This window comes from Colius striatus, chromosome 11 (genome assembly GCF_028858725.1).
Source record: "Colius striatus isolate bColStr4 chromosome 11, bColStr4.1.hap1, whole genome shotgun sequence".
NCBI classification, from domain to species: domain Eukaryota; kingdom Metazoa; phylum Chordata; class Aves; order Coliiformes; family Coliidae; genus Colius; species Colius striatus.
In genome coordinates this window covers 1482108-1498154 of record NC_084769.1, presented here as the reverse complement: position 1 = coordinate 1498154, position 16047 = coordinate 1482108, and the positions used below count along the sequence as shown (strand labels likewise).

General features: G+C 53.5%; 1 protein-coding gene across 1 annotated transcript in view; it reads left to right on the top strand.

The window, feature by feature from the left end:
• The window catches only part of GALNT13 (polypeptide N-acetylgalactosaminyltransferase 13), a 134641-nt gene extending 129923 nt beyond the window's left edge, over positions 1–4718 (top strand). The window contains exon 13 of the mRNA XM_062004986.1: positions 616–4718. Coding sequence (XP_061860970.1) covers positions 616–756 — 141 coding nt within the window. The 3' untranslated portion in view covers positions 757–4718. The remainder of the gene's footprint in view (positions 1–615) is intronic.
• Positions 4719–16047: the final 11329 nt, after the last annotated feature.

The window sequence follows — 16047 nt, the reverse complement described above, 5'->3', positions numbered from 1 at the left end:
GTAGGCACTGAGAGGCTGTGTTAATGCCATGCTGCTCAGCCTGGAGAAGAAAAGGCTCAGGGGGGACCTCAGCAATGCTGAGAAATCCTTAAAGGGTGGTGTGGAGAGTATGGGGCCAGGCTTTGTTGTGTGGTGGCCAGTGACAGGACAAGGGGTGATGGGCACCCCTTTCTCCTGGCCCAGGAGGAGCAAGTCCTTTGGTGCTGAGGTGAGGGAGCCCTGGCCCAGGCTGCCCAGGGAGGGTGTGGAGGCTCCTTCTGAAGAGGCTTCCAACCCCACCTGGACACGTTCCTGTGCCCCCTGAGCCAGGGGCAGCTGCTGTAGCAGGGGCTGGAGCAGCTCTGCAGGGCCCTTCCAGCCCCACCATTTGGGGATTGTGGCATTCTGTGAAGTCAATACTGAGCTTGCCAGGCCACTGCTGGCTGTGGGTGCAGTGCCTGGCCATTGTGCTCTGCTGGAGTGGTGCAGGGCTTGCCTGGAGTAAACCCTCAGTGAGCCCTGGCCAGGGGACAGAGCCTCAGCCGTGGGTCAGAGCTGTCCTGCAGCATTGCCCTTGGGGCCATGCTGGGAAGGGAGTCTCTGTCTTACTGCAGCTCTCACCTTCCTGTGTTGCAGAAGCTCACCCTGAGGCACGTCAACAGCAACCAGTGTCTGGACGAGCCGTCAGAGGAGGACAAGATGGTCCCCAGCATGCGGGACTGCGGCGGGAGCCGCTCCCAGCAGTGGCTGCTGCGCAACATGACGCTGGCGGCCTGACTCCAGCACAGACCTGCTGCCTCCCAGCGCCTCTCCTCCTCCTCCTCCTCCCTGCTCCTTCCTCAGGCCACTGCTGCCGAAGCTGTCTCCAAAACCCAGCCATCAGGGGAAGTCCTGGGGGGGTTTCCCTGGTGCAGCAGGTCTCCCCGTGCCCCTTGGAACGCTGTGGCTCTTCAGAAGCAGCTCGCCCGAGGCTGGCTGCTGCAGAAGGTGCTGTTATCGACACAAAGGTCCTCAAAAGTGGTTCCAGAGAAACCTCTATGAACCCCTGTGGCACAGAGGGTGTTTTCTGTGTGTCTCACACCACTGCAGGCAAGTGACCCGATATGAAATGCCTTATGCCACTGGCTGGCACTGGGAACCGTGCTGGCAGCTGGCTCCTGAGCTGGACGTGTTGGGGCTTCCTTGACAGCACAGGGGGACGTTTGCTGTTCTCTCACACCAAGAGGGACTCAGTGAAGTCACCAGACAGAGCAGAAGCCTCGTGCTTTGTGCCAGGAAAAAAGGATTGTGTTCCAATGTACAGAAAAGCAGCAAAACTGGCAAAGGCTGTGCTCAGAAATGGGGATGAACTGAGGCAACAGCAAAGGGCACAGGAGCAACGTGAAGGAGGAGTGACACACGTGGGTAACTCAAACCAGAGCAGACAGAAACAGCTGGGGCTGACTCCTGGGGAACTGCAAGGGGGGTTGCAGGTGAAGGTACCAAAACCAGAGACCACTGGAGAATGAGGGTTGGCCTCACCTCAATCCCCAGCTGACTCAGTACATACCTGCATCCTCCACACAGCTTCATCTGTGGATGCTCTGTGTGCAGAGGGTGAGGCTGGATCTGAGCGCTGGCTCCGGGCTGTTCTTGCTCCTGTAGTGACAACAGATGCTTGTTTATACTTGTAATGATTCTGTGGCTGGGTGCTTTTGTTGATGTGGTTACTGAGGAGGTGCTGTGCCAGCTCTGGGGAAGGACCCTCCACACACAGGTGACCCCAGCAGCACACCCTCCCCAATATGCACCATCTCTTGCACGCTGGGCTGGGTTTGGGCAGTAGTCTGCAACTCCCCGTTGCCTCAGAGGGTTCAGAGAGGCTCAAATCCCAGGGCAGGAGCCACAGCATGGGTAAGGGGTGAAATGGTTTCCCTTTCTTTCACTCCCAGTTCCTCAAAGGGTCTGTTAATGCACTGGGTCATTGAAAAGTGCAGCATTTTCTGTATAATGCTCTGGTTGTTATGGATTAATAGTGTCATATATGTACCTATTATAAATTTATAGGTCATCCATATTTTCTTGATACACATCATTAAATGAGAACTTAGAAGAGTGTTAAATTGGCAAAGTGGTTGCTGTGTGTGCACAGGAGCCAGAGGATCACGGATTAACACAGGCTGGGAGCTCGCCTGGCCCAGCCTCCCTGCTCAGAGCAGGGTCAAGCACTGCCTTCTGATCTCCAGATTGACACCAAATGACACAGGAGCCAGCAAAGCAGGAGAAGGCTGCAGTTCTGCTTCATGGAAAGAGCATGCAAACATCCCAGAGGAACTGAAATACTGATCTCCACACAGAAGAAACCCCCATAGTGAGTTCTTTCTTCATCTCTTTTCCAAGGGCTTTTGCCACATGAACAGCCACTCGTGCTGGGGGGTCACGGATCCAGGCACTCGGCTTCTCCAGAGGGAAATGTGGAAGGTCCTGCAGCACCCAGGAGCATTAGAGGGCAGCTGGAGGTGCCATCTCTTCTGGATGCTCCTGTGTGTCACCCAGCAGCCCTGGCTGCCAAGGTGAAGGCTGCCCAGTCTCCTGCACCGCCCCGTGCACAGCACGAGGGTTTCTTGGTGGTGTAGCTGGAGGGTGATGGCAGGGTGCAGCTGCCTGGGCTGGAGCTGCAGGCTCAAAGATAAAGAATGGTTTTCTCCTTAGAATTACTGTAAAGGCTAATATTCTTGTGAATATTAATCAACATGGACTAAGGGAGCAGCTTGCAGTGTTTGGCTGTGGTCAGTGCCTGCACTGCTCTGTCCCTGCTGGGGCAAAAAAGAGAAGGGAAATGCCTCTGGCTTGGATTTCACTTACTTAGGAGCAAGTACACACGTGTCTGAGGGCCAGAGCAGAGGTGTAGCTGTGGGTCTGCATGCCAGAGGATGGCCTGACATCTAGAGATCAGGCTCAGGCCAAGAAGAACCTGCTCAACTCCAGTCACAGTGAGTATTTCCATGGGCTTTGAGGGGCTGGCTCCTGGGTTTGCCCCCTGGGTAAGGATGCTGAGCCCCCTGCCACTCCTTGCAGAGGAATGCCACCAGAGCTGCGTTCACAGAGCCCGAGGTGGTGATGGAGAAGGTGCCTTCAGCACTCATGTGGCATCAGAGGTGGTAAACCATGGGGTTCAAGGGAATGGATGTACGTTCCTGTGCCTGGGCTCCAGCCCTTGCTCCTGCCACTGGCTTCTGGTGTTGCCTTGGCAAGTGATTTGGGCCACAGGCAATTCAAGCAGCTCGTTTGGCTGAGTGTCTGAAGTTCAGTTGCCTGTGAACAGACCAGAGCCGAGAAACATCAGTCTCTCTTCTTTTCCCCACGTGTAAAATGTCTCAGAAAGGTGTCCTGAGTCTTCACTTCTCTTTGCACAACGTGTTTAAAGCATGGAGAAGCCTACAAATGCTGGATTTGTATTGTTTTCACTGGAAAAGCTTTGCTGGTTCTCATGTATTCCCAGCCTGGCTTTGGTGAAGTGAGAGGAAGCTGTGATGCTGTCTGGCATCTGCACAGGGAGCGTTTGGGAGAGTAAGGGGAACCCTGAAGCCTGTAAAAAGCCTCTCTCATCTCCTGGCTTCTTCCTGTGATCCACAGAGGTGGGGGAACCCAGGTACAGCCCCAGAACTTGAAGCAGGGCTTTGGATCAGTCGACCTCAGTGGGATTCTCTGCTGATGTGTGTTTCCCAGGTGCTGATTGGTTGCACTCTAATCTGAAAAGCTGCAGAATTCTGTCTTCTAGGTTGAAAGCAGAGATTTCATCATCTGATGCCACAGCTTTAGGTTGAGTCACCTGTGGGGGTGCTGGGCAGAGCCTCACAAGAGGCGATTCTCAGGAGGTCAGAGCTGTTAAACAGGCTGGAACAGTCTGGGGAGGTAAAAGGAAGTTGGGACAGTTTGGGGAGACAAAAAGGAGCTGGGACAATTTGGGGAGATGGAAAGGAGCTGGAGCAATTTGGGGAGAGAAAAAGGAGTTGGGACAATTTGGGGAGGTGGAAAGGAGCTGGAGCAATTTGGGGAGAGAAAAAGGAGCTGGGACAATTTGGGGAGGTGGAAAGGAGCTGGGACAGTTTGGGGAGATGGACAGGAGTTGGGACAATCTGGGGAGATGGAAAGGAGCTGGGACAGTTTGGGGAGATGGACAGGAGTTGGGACAATCTGAGGAGATGGAAAGGAGCTGGGCAGTGCTGGTGAAAGCCACAGCCTGCCTGTGATCCTTTGTATTATTTCTGGGGAGCTGCTGCCCTGCCCATGGCTAATGCAGCTGGTGAGACTACAGCACAGATAACCTGCTGCTAACTGTGAGCTCCTGCCTGCCCCTCAGCATTGGGTGATCACCAGCTGTGTGTTTGAAGGCTTCTGTGGCTCCCCATGCCACCAACACTCAGCCACAGCCGCTGCTCCCGTAGTGGCAGATCAACCCCTGGTTTGGTTTATGTGGTCACTTGTTCCCTGCAGGCAGGTGCTGAGGGCAGCTCAGGAAGCTGAAAAGGCCACAGTTCTCTGAGATAACACAGAGCTTGTGTGAGAAGTGCTGGAGCTCTGCTTTCTGAAGCAGGCAGGGGAAAGGTGCTGGTGGCTCAGAGGCTGCACTTGCAAAGGCTCCAAGGAGCACAAGGTTTAAGTCACAGGTACACAAGTAGTTTGTGGGTAAAGGCTGCCAGGCTGTAGGCGTGGTGATGGTTATGGAATGGTGTGGTGATGGTTATGGAATGGTGTGCTGGTGCTCTCTGCTGTACACTCAAATGTTTATATACATTTTTGTAGAATTAAAACACGCTGGTTTAGTTTTCTTCTGGTGCATTTGTCTTTTTCTGGAGGCGCTGGTGTTTTATATGGTGAGGTGATGCTGTCTACTAAAAGTACTCACTTTCCAGTCCAGCCCCTAGACTTTTAGACCCTTTGTTTCCACGCCCAAGGTTGGAAATAGGCAGCAGAGGCGTTCCAGCCGTGGTGTGTGTGATGGAGAGGTGCCCCTGCACACGTGCCGTGGCACAGGTCAGCCCAGCCCCGTCCAGCTGCTCCCCAGATGGAGTTTGAGGCTCAGTTTTGCAGGCATTCCCTGGGAAACACCATAATGCAGGAAAGCTGAGCTTGGCCGTGCATGGGCTGGGTCCAGTGAAGCAGGGCAGGGTCTGCATGTCACACTTTAGGTCCTGCAGCAGCGCTGGGCACAGAAGGGCCAGGCTGCACAGTCGTGTGTCATGTGCTGCCTGCTGATGGAGGCTGGGGGAGAGGAAGAACCTGCTCCTATGTTACAGGTGATGCCTGGTGCCAGGAATGGAGCTTTGGTCTTGTCCTGGTGGTCAGAGGATTTTCTCCCTTTAAGTTGCACCTTGAATCCTGAAGCAGCCGGGTGAGTTGTGGTGAAGAAGGGAGGATGTTTGAGTTTAATCTGCTGACAAAGAAGAGGTAGCATTGAGGATGATAAAGACTGGTTTTCTAACAGCAGCTTTAGTTTCCTGATTCCCTGCTACAGCATCCTCTGCTCAACCACTTCACCAAAGTGCTGCCAGTTCATCTCTCTCTTAGCGGGGCTCTGTCCTGCTCAGCAGCAGCCTTGCCCATGCAGCTACAGGGGGAAGGAAAGGGGAATCACATCCCTTTTGTCAAGTTTGAGCTGCCTCAGGTTGCCTTCAGAGGAGTGTGTGTTTGTTTGTGTGTTTGGGGAGCTGCAGTTTACAGAAAACACTCGTGTGTGTGTGTGTGTGTGTGTGTGTGATTAAAAAAGCGGCTGTCAAGTTCCTGCTCTGATTATTAAACTATTTTGCAAAGATGCAATTAGCTGTAGAGCTCATGTTAATTATAGGATGTGAATCCTTTAAATGGATCATAAAATAATCTATTTGTAAGTGCTGAATGCAGACACAGAGGTGTTTTTTCTCTTTTTGTGTGTGTGTGTGTTTCTCAGAAATGTTAATAATTAGGAGTGATTATGGAGCTGAAATGACAGGAAAACAACCCACATCTCATTTCCCTTAAAAACTGTACGTGGTTTTATCTCCTGAGGCCTGATGGAGGGGTTTTTGTGGAGCCAGACCCACCATGGATACAGCCCCAGGGTGTATCCATGGGGTTAAGGACAGGTCCCACGGCCCTTTCAGCCCTGAACTGAAAGCATCTGTGGACAGTCAGGGTAATAGGATCTGCCCTAAAACCACATCCAGGCAGCCTGCAAGCCAGTGGGACTGGATGGCACAACTTGGGCTCTGTTTCTGTAAGTTGAGGTCGTAAATACACGCCTTCCCCCCGAGCACTTGCACGTTTGTGTCTCTCTGCTGTGATCTGCCTGTGTTAGACATCGTTATTCCTGTGTAACATGCACCCTCGTGGCTGTTCCTCGGGGACCTTCCAGGACAGGGGATAACTTGCAGGAGCACAGGCTGTGACTGGGGACACTGGGTATGGGGCTGCTCGTGGGGTTCCCTTGCTCGACCCTGGCCCAGAGCAGGGCTGGGGAGGCAGCGGGAGGAAAGCACGCCTCGGTGTACCGTGAGATGTACCCAGGCTGTGGGGGGATCACTGATCACAGGAACAGGGATGATGGGAAAGGGAAAAAATGGTGTCAATTGTAACCATTTTTCGAATTTCAAAGAACCCAGCAGAGAAAAGGAGAGTCTTGGAGAGCACTCTGCACTGGGATGTAGTGCTGGCATCGCTGCAGCACTGGCAGCCAGGCTGGCCTCTGCTGGGAAGTCAGGTGAGCTGCTGAGGAGTGTGGGTTGCTGCACTGGGAAGGCAGAGGGTGACAGAGACATTGAGCAGCAGAGCTGGGGAAGGGGCTGGAGCACAAGGGTGATGGTGGGGAGCTGAGGGAATGGGGAGTGTTCAGCCTGGAGAAGAGGAGGCTGAGGGGAGACAGGAGCATTCTCTTGACACTCCTTGACAGGAGGCTGCAGGGAGCTGGGGGTCTGTCTCTGCTCCCCAGTAATGACAGGACAAGAGGAAACAGCCTCAAGTTACCCCAGGGGAGGTTGAGGCTGGAGCTGAGGCAGAACTGTTTCCCTGAGAGGGGTGTCAGCCCCTGTGCCAGGCTGCCCAGGGAGCTGGGGGAGTGCCCAGCCCTGGAGGGATCCCAAAGCCCTGGGGCTGAGGTGCTGAGGGCTGTGGGTCAGTGCTGGGCTGGGCAGGGTGAGGAGAGGGCTAGGACAGCAGCAGCTTCAAGGGCTTTCCCAGCCAAAATGATTCTGTGACACTATGACAGGGGATGCTGTCCCATCTGGATTTGCCTCTGTGCCAATGAATGCTGCTCTGGTGGGGTGTTTTGTTGGTGAGGAAGGCAGGAAGAGTAGCTTTGGTCCTGCACAGTCAGTCTCTTCATCTGCTGGTGGTAGCCCCTCCCTCAGAGTCTGCAGGCTGGTAGTGCCACAAGGTTTGAGTCATACTTGGAAGTGATTAAATTGCATCTCTTAATTCAGCTTTCCCTGTCACTAGGAAGTTTTTCCTTTAACCATTATCCTTTAAATGCATAAAAAAGATCTTCACACACACAGTGTTCTGCTGCTGCAGAGTCACAGTGGGAGCTGCAGTGGCGTGGGAGGCAGAGCCACGGGGACAGGCACAAAGCACAACAGCTGCCACTGCTGTCAGCCTGGCTCCTGTGTGCTCTGCCCTGCCTGAGCTCTCCCTGCTCTGCCTGAGCTCTCCCTGCTCTGCCTGAGCTCTCCCTGCCCTGCCTGAGCTCTCTCTGCTCTGCCTGAGCTCTCCCTGCCCTGCCTGGGCTCTCTCTGCTCTGCCTGAGCTCTCCCTGCCCTGCCTGAGCTCTCCCTGCTCTGCCTGAGCTCTCCCTGCCCTGCCTGAGCTCTCCCTGCCCTGCCTGAGCTCTCTCTGCTCTGCCTGAGCTCTCCCTGCCCTGCCTGGGCTCTCTCTGCTCTGCCTGAGCTCTCCCTGCCCTGCCTGAGCTCTCTCTGCTCTGCCTGAGCTCTCCCTGCCCTGCCTGGGCTCTCTCTGCTCTGCCTGAGCTCTCCCTGCTCTGCCTGAGCTCTCCCTGCCCTGCCTGAGCTCTCTCTGCTCTGCCTGGCTCCTGTGTGCTCTGCCCTGCCTGAGCTCTCCCTGCCCTGCCTGAGCTCTCCCTGCTCTGCCTGAGCTCTCCCTGCTCTGCCTGGGCTCTCCCTTCTCTGCCTGGCTCCTGTGTGCTCTGCCCTGCCTGAGCTCTCCCTGCTCTGGCTGTGCTCTCTGTGCCCTGCCTGGCTCCCATGTGCTCTGCCCTGCCTGAGCTCTCCCTGCTGCCACCAGCTGCTTTTCCATTCTTGTTAGCAAAAGGCAGAAAGCACGAGGCATTGCCACGTTAAGACTAACAAGTGTGTTTGGAGGCCTTTGAAATCTCTTTTCTTTTAACCTGTGGTATATAAAGAGAGCTTGTGATGGCTGCCTATGTAGAAGGATTAGTAACACATTCATTAACCTCACTTAATCCTTACAGTATTGCCTAATGAGGACTGTTATCAGATTTATGTGCCAGTAAATTGCAGCTCCTCGGGGTGTGAGAGGCACTGGAAGCAGTGCTCAATGAGAAGGGCTCTTCTCACAGGGATCACACGCTTCACCTTACGCAGCCTGGGTGGCTTTGCATGGTAATACCTTGGCATTTCTTCACCATGGAGGAGAAAAGGGCATTCAGCCATGCAAAGAGCAGTGGCAGTCACAGGCATGGTTTGAAGCCCTCTGCTCAGAGCTGGGCTGTGAGGAGCGGTGCCTCGTGCTCAGCCCTCGCCGCTGCTCTGCAGGGAAAGGCACTGGGTGCTTCGCTGCTCCCACTCCAGCTCCCCACCCAACACTGGCATGTCTCCAGTGGGGCTTTGGCAGGATTTGGCTGCACAGGGGTGCTTGTGCAGCGTGTGGGCTGTAACCTCAGCCATCAGGGCTGGATGGAGCTCCTCTCCACTGAGGGGTCTTTCCTGTATCCAGAAGAACTCTCCCACGTGAACATGAAACAGCTCTCCAGCGGATCAAGGGCAGCTTGCTCTGCATAGGTGAGTTCAGGTATTGATAAAGCAATGCATTTTGTGGTGATGCCAGTAGTTTCTCAGCAGCTCAGCGTTCCCAGAGCATCAGTGGCCAGAGCAGGTGACTGCGTAAGGAGGTGCCTTTACCATCAGAGGTGTGTCCTCAGCCACCTTAGAGCCAGCTCTTGGGGACAGAAGCACAAAGGCCTGGGCCAGTGAGCCCAAAAGCCTTCCCAGTGAGAAGGTGAAGGTGTTAGAAAGTGAAGGTGTTACTCAATGTCCAAGACTCTTTGTCCACAAATGTGGGGGGGGTTTATTCACCTGGCTTGAAGCACATGGTTTGGTGAATCAGCTGCACAAAGCTTCCCCTGACACAGCCCTGTGCCCACAGGGTTTGTGGCATGGGTGGGTTTGGGTGGTGGGTGACGTGTCTGCGGGGTCTCTGAGGAGAGGGGACAGTGGGACCCCCGTGCTGGCACTGCCCTGGTGCTCTCTGCCTGATGAGGGGCTTCCCCAGGGGGAAAACAACCAAGACCCAGCACTACCTGTTGGGTTTGCTCCCTCCACAGTTTGCTGTTGTCTCCTCTGGCAGTGTATCACTTTGCTGTCCTCTCCTCTGGCGTGTATCACAAACGTGTCAGAGGAGCTGGGAACCAGCGTGGGGGTCTGAAGGGTTGGACCTCATCATTTAAAGGCCTTTTCCAACCCCCACACGGTTCTGTGGTTCTGTGAAGGGCAGCAGAAGAGGAAGGGGTTTCCCAGGGGTGTGTGGTGGGTGCTGAGCTCCCACACAGCACAGGCAGCCCTCGGGGCTCTCACTGCACACCCCACTTCACAACTCCAGAGACAGGGGCCAGGCTGCAGGGCCAGCGCTGGTGGCTGAGCACAGCCCGAGGGAAAGGGGTCTGGAGAGGACCCTGTGTTGTGGTGGTGGGGACGGGGACCTGCTGGGAAGGAGCCCCATCTCTGGAGGCTACTGGAGCAACCAGCTGCAGCAGCTTGGGGAGCTGCTGGAGTTCCCCAGCGTGTCAGCCCTTCACAGACACCCCATGGAGGGAAGTTGGTTGTGACCTTGGCTTTTGTCTTTTTTCTGTTTCCCTTTTCATTCAAGATGCAAAGAGCTGGACTTGAAAGTTGTTTACTGCTTCCCTTGGAGCGTTTTCTGGTGGTGCCATCAGCTGCCTCCCCAGGCAGGGAAGCGGCAGGGCTCGGCTTTCAGGCTCTGCATCAAACCTGCCTGTGCAGGGATGAGCATTCACTGAGAGCACGAAATCCCAGGAGCTGTGCTGTGTACTGTGCCTCTCTGCAACACGTCTGAGGGGTGAGAAAAGACTGGGTTAAGTCACTTTCATTTGAAGTAAAGATTCTTGGTGTTTCACAGAAGGGAAGGATTTGCACCCTGTGCATTTAAATCAACCTGACAAGTGCTATTGAAAGCTCTGAAGCTACCAGAAGGGGCTAACAAAGCCTCTGTTGCCTTCCCTGTGCCCTTGCATGGCAATGCTTGCTCTTAATTTGAACCTAAAAGCAAAAAGAGAGAACCTGACCGCCTGAGCTCTTCATCCTTAGCATGGGTGTAAGGATTTACTCCATCAATGAAACCCTGCACTGGGTTTAGGTGAGACAAGCAACCTTCCACATGGTGCACACCCCAGCCATAAACTGCAGTTCTTCTCAAAGATATGCTTAGGGCTGTGTGTTCTTGATCATCTTTGTGAGTCAAGGTTTTCCTTATCACCAATGGATGTGATGAAGAGAGGTGTGTGTAAGATAAAACACATGCAGTGTAAAGTGATGCTGGCCTCTCCTAGTACCATTTTGCATCTGCACCTGACGTTGTAGATAGTGATAATTATCCTTTCTGTCTCCTGTGCCAGCTCCTCAGAGGCTGTGGCTGTGGCTCAGGTCATGCCAGCTCCTCAGAGGCTGTGGCTGTGGCTCAGGTCTTTCCATCCTCTTGCATTTCGTTATCTGTTCTTGCTGGGTTCTGTGCTAGTCTCCTCCACAAGACTTGTCCAAAGTCAAGTGCTTCATCCCAGTCTTAATGTGCTCTCGATACCAGTCTTCAATACCAAAGAAAGCAAGGAATGGTATGGGAACAGTGAAAGTGAACATAATTGTACCAATAAACTTCTCCCACAAAAGAGATGGGAGCCAGGCTGTTTTCCCATCTGTTGGTCACTTTTATCTCTCTTCTCTGAACCTCTGCCAGTGCTGTAAATGCTTTTGAGAGAGTGCAAAGCCAGTGCTGCTGCAGGAGTCAGTGTGGAAATCAGTGTCCTGGAGGTTTGCAGGCTGCAGCCCCTGTCCTGCAGCTCCCAGAGCAAACACCCAAAGACAGCCTGGAGATTAGAAGAGAGGAATTGCCTGTCTCTGCAGAGTGCATGAATTGCACTTCAGGAAGGACGGGCTCCCTCTGCTCCTGCTCAAAGCCTGGGCAATCTGCAGCAAGCCCAGGCATGGACTCACCCAGGTCTTGCTCGGTTTGGGAGGTATTTCATGCCACAGAATACTTGTTTTTCATTTACCCTCCTCTCTTGGGGTCTCTTGGAGAAGGAGTGACTTTGGCACTGAACATGCTGAGGGCTGACAGGCCTTTTGTTGCCCCCCTCCTGGGTTTGAGGGAGTTTCCACGTCACTCAGAGCCTCTGATCAGGATGGTCAGAAACAGCCAAACAGGATCCTGCACACTTGGGGCTATTTACTATTATTGATGTGCTTTCTGACGTCCTGAACAGCAGGCAGGGGATGTGCATGGTAACTAAACTAGCCCAGTGTGATGCAAACACTGAGGCAAGTGAGGTTGAGTAGAACTTGTCTCTTTTATCACCTCACCCCTGGATGCGATAGAAAAGGCCTTGGTGAGTCTGGGGTCCTTTAATCCTTCCAGGTGGGTGTCAGAGCACTGGTGATGCTGTGTGTTGGTTCATTTTTTGTATACACTGCCACCATTCACTGGGAGGTTTTGTTTGAAGGTCAAGCTAAAGCTGAGGAAGTCTGCTAATCTGACTGTTGCAGGTGTCTTGCTTTGCTTTCAGCAAACTCAGAGATGAGTGCTCCTATGAATATTGCATGAAAACACCTCTAGTAATGGCTCTCAAATGATTTCATTGTGAAAAACAGCAGAGCTTAGCAGAAGAACAGTGTTGTCTCCATAGGAAGGTAGCTCTGCAGTGCAGGAGCCTCAGTGATGCTGCTCCCACAGCCCAGGACCCCGGGATGCAGGGGGAGGGCAGAGCATCCCTCACATGGACCTGCTGTGACTCCCAGGGCTTTGCCATCTAGGGCCACCAATTAAGGACTGAATGCTTGGGCAGTGGAGCTGAGGAAGGGGCTGGAGCACAAGGGTGCTGGGGAAGGGCTGAGGGAATGGGGGTGTTGAGCCTGGAGGAGCCTGAGGGGAGACAGGAGCCCTCTCTGACACTCCCTGACAGGAGGCTGCAGGGAGCTGGGGGTCAGGCTCTGCTCCCAAGCCACAAGTGACAGGACAGGAGGAAACAGCCTCAAGTTGCCCCAGGGGAGGTTGAGGCTGGAGCTGAGGCAGAACTGTTTCCCTGAGAGGGGTGTCAGCCCGTGTGCCAGGCTGCCCAGGGAGCTGGGGGAGTGCCCAGCCCTGGAGGGATCCCAAAGCCCTGGGGCTGAGGTGCTGAGGCTGTGGGTCAGTGCTGGGCTGGGCAGGGTGAGGGGAGGGCTGGGACTGCAGGAGCTTCAAGGGCTTTTCCACCCAGAATGGTTCTGTGGTTCCAGCAGCAGGGGGGTGTTGGGTGCAGCCCCCCAGAGCGGAGCTTTCCCAGCCCTCACACAGGCACAGCCCCCACCTCACCCTATGTCCCTGAGCCCAAGGGAGCTGCAGGAGGCAGCACGTGGAGTGGTGCCTCATGGCAAAGTGCTCACTGGTGGGCTTCTGAAGGGGTAAATGAAACAGCATTGGCATATAGTTTTGATGATAAACCTGTGACAAAGGGTCCCAGTTGTCGGGGTAGAACGTCCTTTCTGTTTTGGAGGTGGGACCAATCTGATTCGGTGGCATCATGGCAGCTCATGGCTGTTGATGCCAGAAACAACCCCCTTCCTTTTGTTGCCCTGAGTTACCCACATTTCAGTGTGCCAGGCCTGGTGAGGTGCTGCTGAGGTGTGTGCAGGGAGGCTGCAGGTGCCTGTTCTGCCCCAGGCACTGGGCAGGTTATCACACACCCCGAGGGGTTTTCAGCTCTTTCCCAGCATCAGCCCCCAGGGGCTCTGGTTTCTTAAACTGGCTGCTTTTCTGCTTGCTTCTGTTGGCTTGGGCTGGGTGCACTGTGGTGTCATTTGCTGGAGCACTGTGCCCTGGGTTGATAGAGCCCTTGTTTGAACACACCAGATGCAACATACTGGAAAGAACTCTGGAAGATCAGAAGGCCAGATATATTAAATGAGCCTCTCAAAATGCTTTTGACCTCAATTCCTCTGTCTTAAACTCCAGCCTGTAAAATTAGGGGAAGATAAAATCTGTTTGCCTCCCAGGGATTTGGTAAAAACACCAGTTGTGTGTTCTGAAGTCCCCCAAAAGCATAATGACAGGGGAGCAGGGGGGAAAATGTATAGCTTTGTGTCTGGAGTGATGTTTATGTGCAAGAAATAAAGCCTGAGACGAGGCATTGGACAGGAAGGGGCAAAAGCACTGCACAGAAAAAGCTGGGACACGGTCTTTTCTTGAAGGGGAAGCAGCAGCTCTTTCCTGGGATGTCTTGAATTCAATGCCTCTTGGATGCAGAGGCAGTTGCAAGGATGCTTTCAGCTTTCTGGTAGTTATTATGTGTGTCTGTGAGAGAGAAGCTGTCAATGCCAGGCAGGGTGTTGCTGTGGCTGCACTGCCTGTAAGGGAAACGTCTGCAGGAATACACTGAGCAGCCTGAACCTGTGCTGGAGGAGAGAGACTTTTGTCTTAAGGAAACGTGGAGATGAATTATGAATCCCCTCAGCAGCGGTCTAAAGGAGCAGCAGATCCAATACAGTTTCTTCTGCATCTTCCAATGTCTTTTTCTGGGCTGCCAATGGATTTTTATCTGCTTTTCATCTGGTAAACTGAGGCACACAGTGTCAGCTTCACTGCCTTGGTAGGCTGTGGCAGTTGCACCCCAAAGGTGTCAGAGAGGGAGCCTGCCAGGCTGAGAAATGCTGGAAAACGCCTGTTGGGTACAAATTAAACAAGGGAGGCTTAAGTTGAAGCATTGCTATTAGGCTAAACTGAGCATGATCTGGAGGAAAGCCATGCCTTGAATCAGATAAAATGTAAATGGGCAGCTTTTCTCTCTCAAGTCTCTCAGATCAGTGCAGATAGCCAGCACCAGCCCATGCTCCTCTCCAAGCTGCTCTAAGAGCAGATTTTCAGCTGTGTTTAGCCTGATCATATTTTTTTCCCCCTGGATATTTGGATTCTGTTCCTGATCCTGACTTAAAAGCAGAGCAGGGGAGGTGAGGGATGGGGCAGGGGCAGAGCAGGCAGGCTGCAGCCTGGGTGAGTTAATGCTGGGAAGGATGTAGGGAAGCAGAAGCAAGATTCCCCTGCAAAAAAAGGATCCCCTCACCTCTTCCTCCACACAGCAGGTTTAGAATCACAGAATCCTTTTGTTTTGGATGGAAAAGCCCTTGAAGCTGCTGCAGTCCCAGCCCTCCCCTCACCCTGCCCAGCCCAGCACTGCCCCACGGCTTTGGGATCCCCAAGCTCCCTGGGCAGCCTGGCACAGGGGCTGACACCCCTCTCAGGGAAACAGTTCTGCCTCAGCTCCAACCTCAGCCTCCCCTGGGGCAACCTGAGGCTGTTTCCTCTTGTCCTGTCATTCATTGCTGGGGAGAAGAGAGCAGCAGCTTTGGTCCCAGGAGGAAGCTGACATCCTCTCCCTGTGAGGAATACAGACGTGTTGAGGTGGTTTAGAGGATTTAGTGTGTGTGTGTGTGTTTTTTGCTCTGAAATAGGGATGAACACCCCAACACTGACCTGGTGACCTAGTGCCCTGGTCTGGGAAGGACCTTGCTGGCACCCATCCCTGCAGTGCACAGGAGCTCCTGTGATCCGTAGCTTCAAGAAACCCAACTCCAGCAGAGCCTGACTTCCTTCACAAAGCTCAAGGGTTGGTTTTTTTCTCCTCCTTCCTGAAACTTTTCAAAGCAACCTGCCCTGTGCCCAGGTCTACATCTACTTCTCTCCCAGACTTCAGGAGGAGCTCGAGCTTTCTCCCAGAGAGAAGACCTAGGTGAGTTTATTTAAGGTGTGAGGGGAAGGAAATCATTTCCAGACCTGTCTGTGCTGACATTTCAAGCAGAAATAATTGGGTGTATTTTTAGCTACGTTCCAGCAGAAACAGAACTAACTGCACATTTTCACAGGGTGAGTTTATTTGGGGAAGAATTAATGATTCAAGACTTCAAATAGGAAGCTCATACAAGCCTACAGGTGACCTAAGGTCAGCTCTCTGGCACTGTGGCTCCGAAAACACAGTTATAGATGAAGTCAAAGAGCTGGAAACACACTTTCCCCCCTCTCCTTTAACCTGTGTGAACCTTTTTGTTCTGTCAGGCATCACTTTTGCATCCTGTAAACTTGAGTGTGAGTGGGAGGGTTGCAGGGGGAGTGGGAGCCCACGGGCTGCAGTGGGAATGGGAGGCACGATGGGTTGAAGACAAGTCATTACAGCCTGCTCTTGCACTGTATGGGACAGGCTCTGCTGCTATGGAGGACAAAGGCTTTAGCATCTAAAATACAGAGAGGATGTGTGGGGAATGGAGGCGGCTCAGAGTGGGAATTCAAGCAGTGAGCACGTCGGTGCATCCTTAGGGCCCTGGGGATGGGGGGCTGGTGGCAGGTAAGTGGAGATGAGAAGGGGTTTGTTTTCCATGAGGACTCCCTTTTCTCTTGGGAGATTTTTCCCTATGGAATCCCTGTGTGTTTCTTTACTAAGTTGCTTCCTCTCTTTTATTCTGCCTCTGCCAAGACTTGTTTTCTCCATGGGGAGTAGAAAGAGCTGTGAGCAGAGCTGTTTCCAGCCACGGCTGAGCAGCTCCCAGCAGCAGCAGGTACCAGGGCTGGCAGGGCTGCTCTGGGTCCCTGGGCAATGGGGCCCTGCCT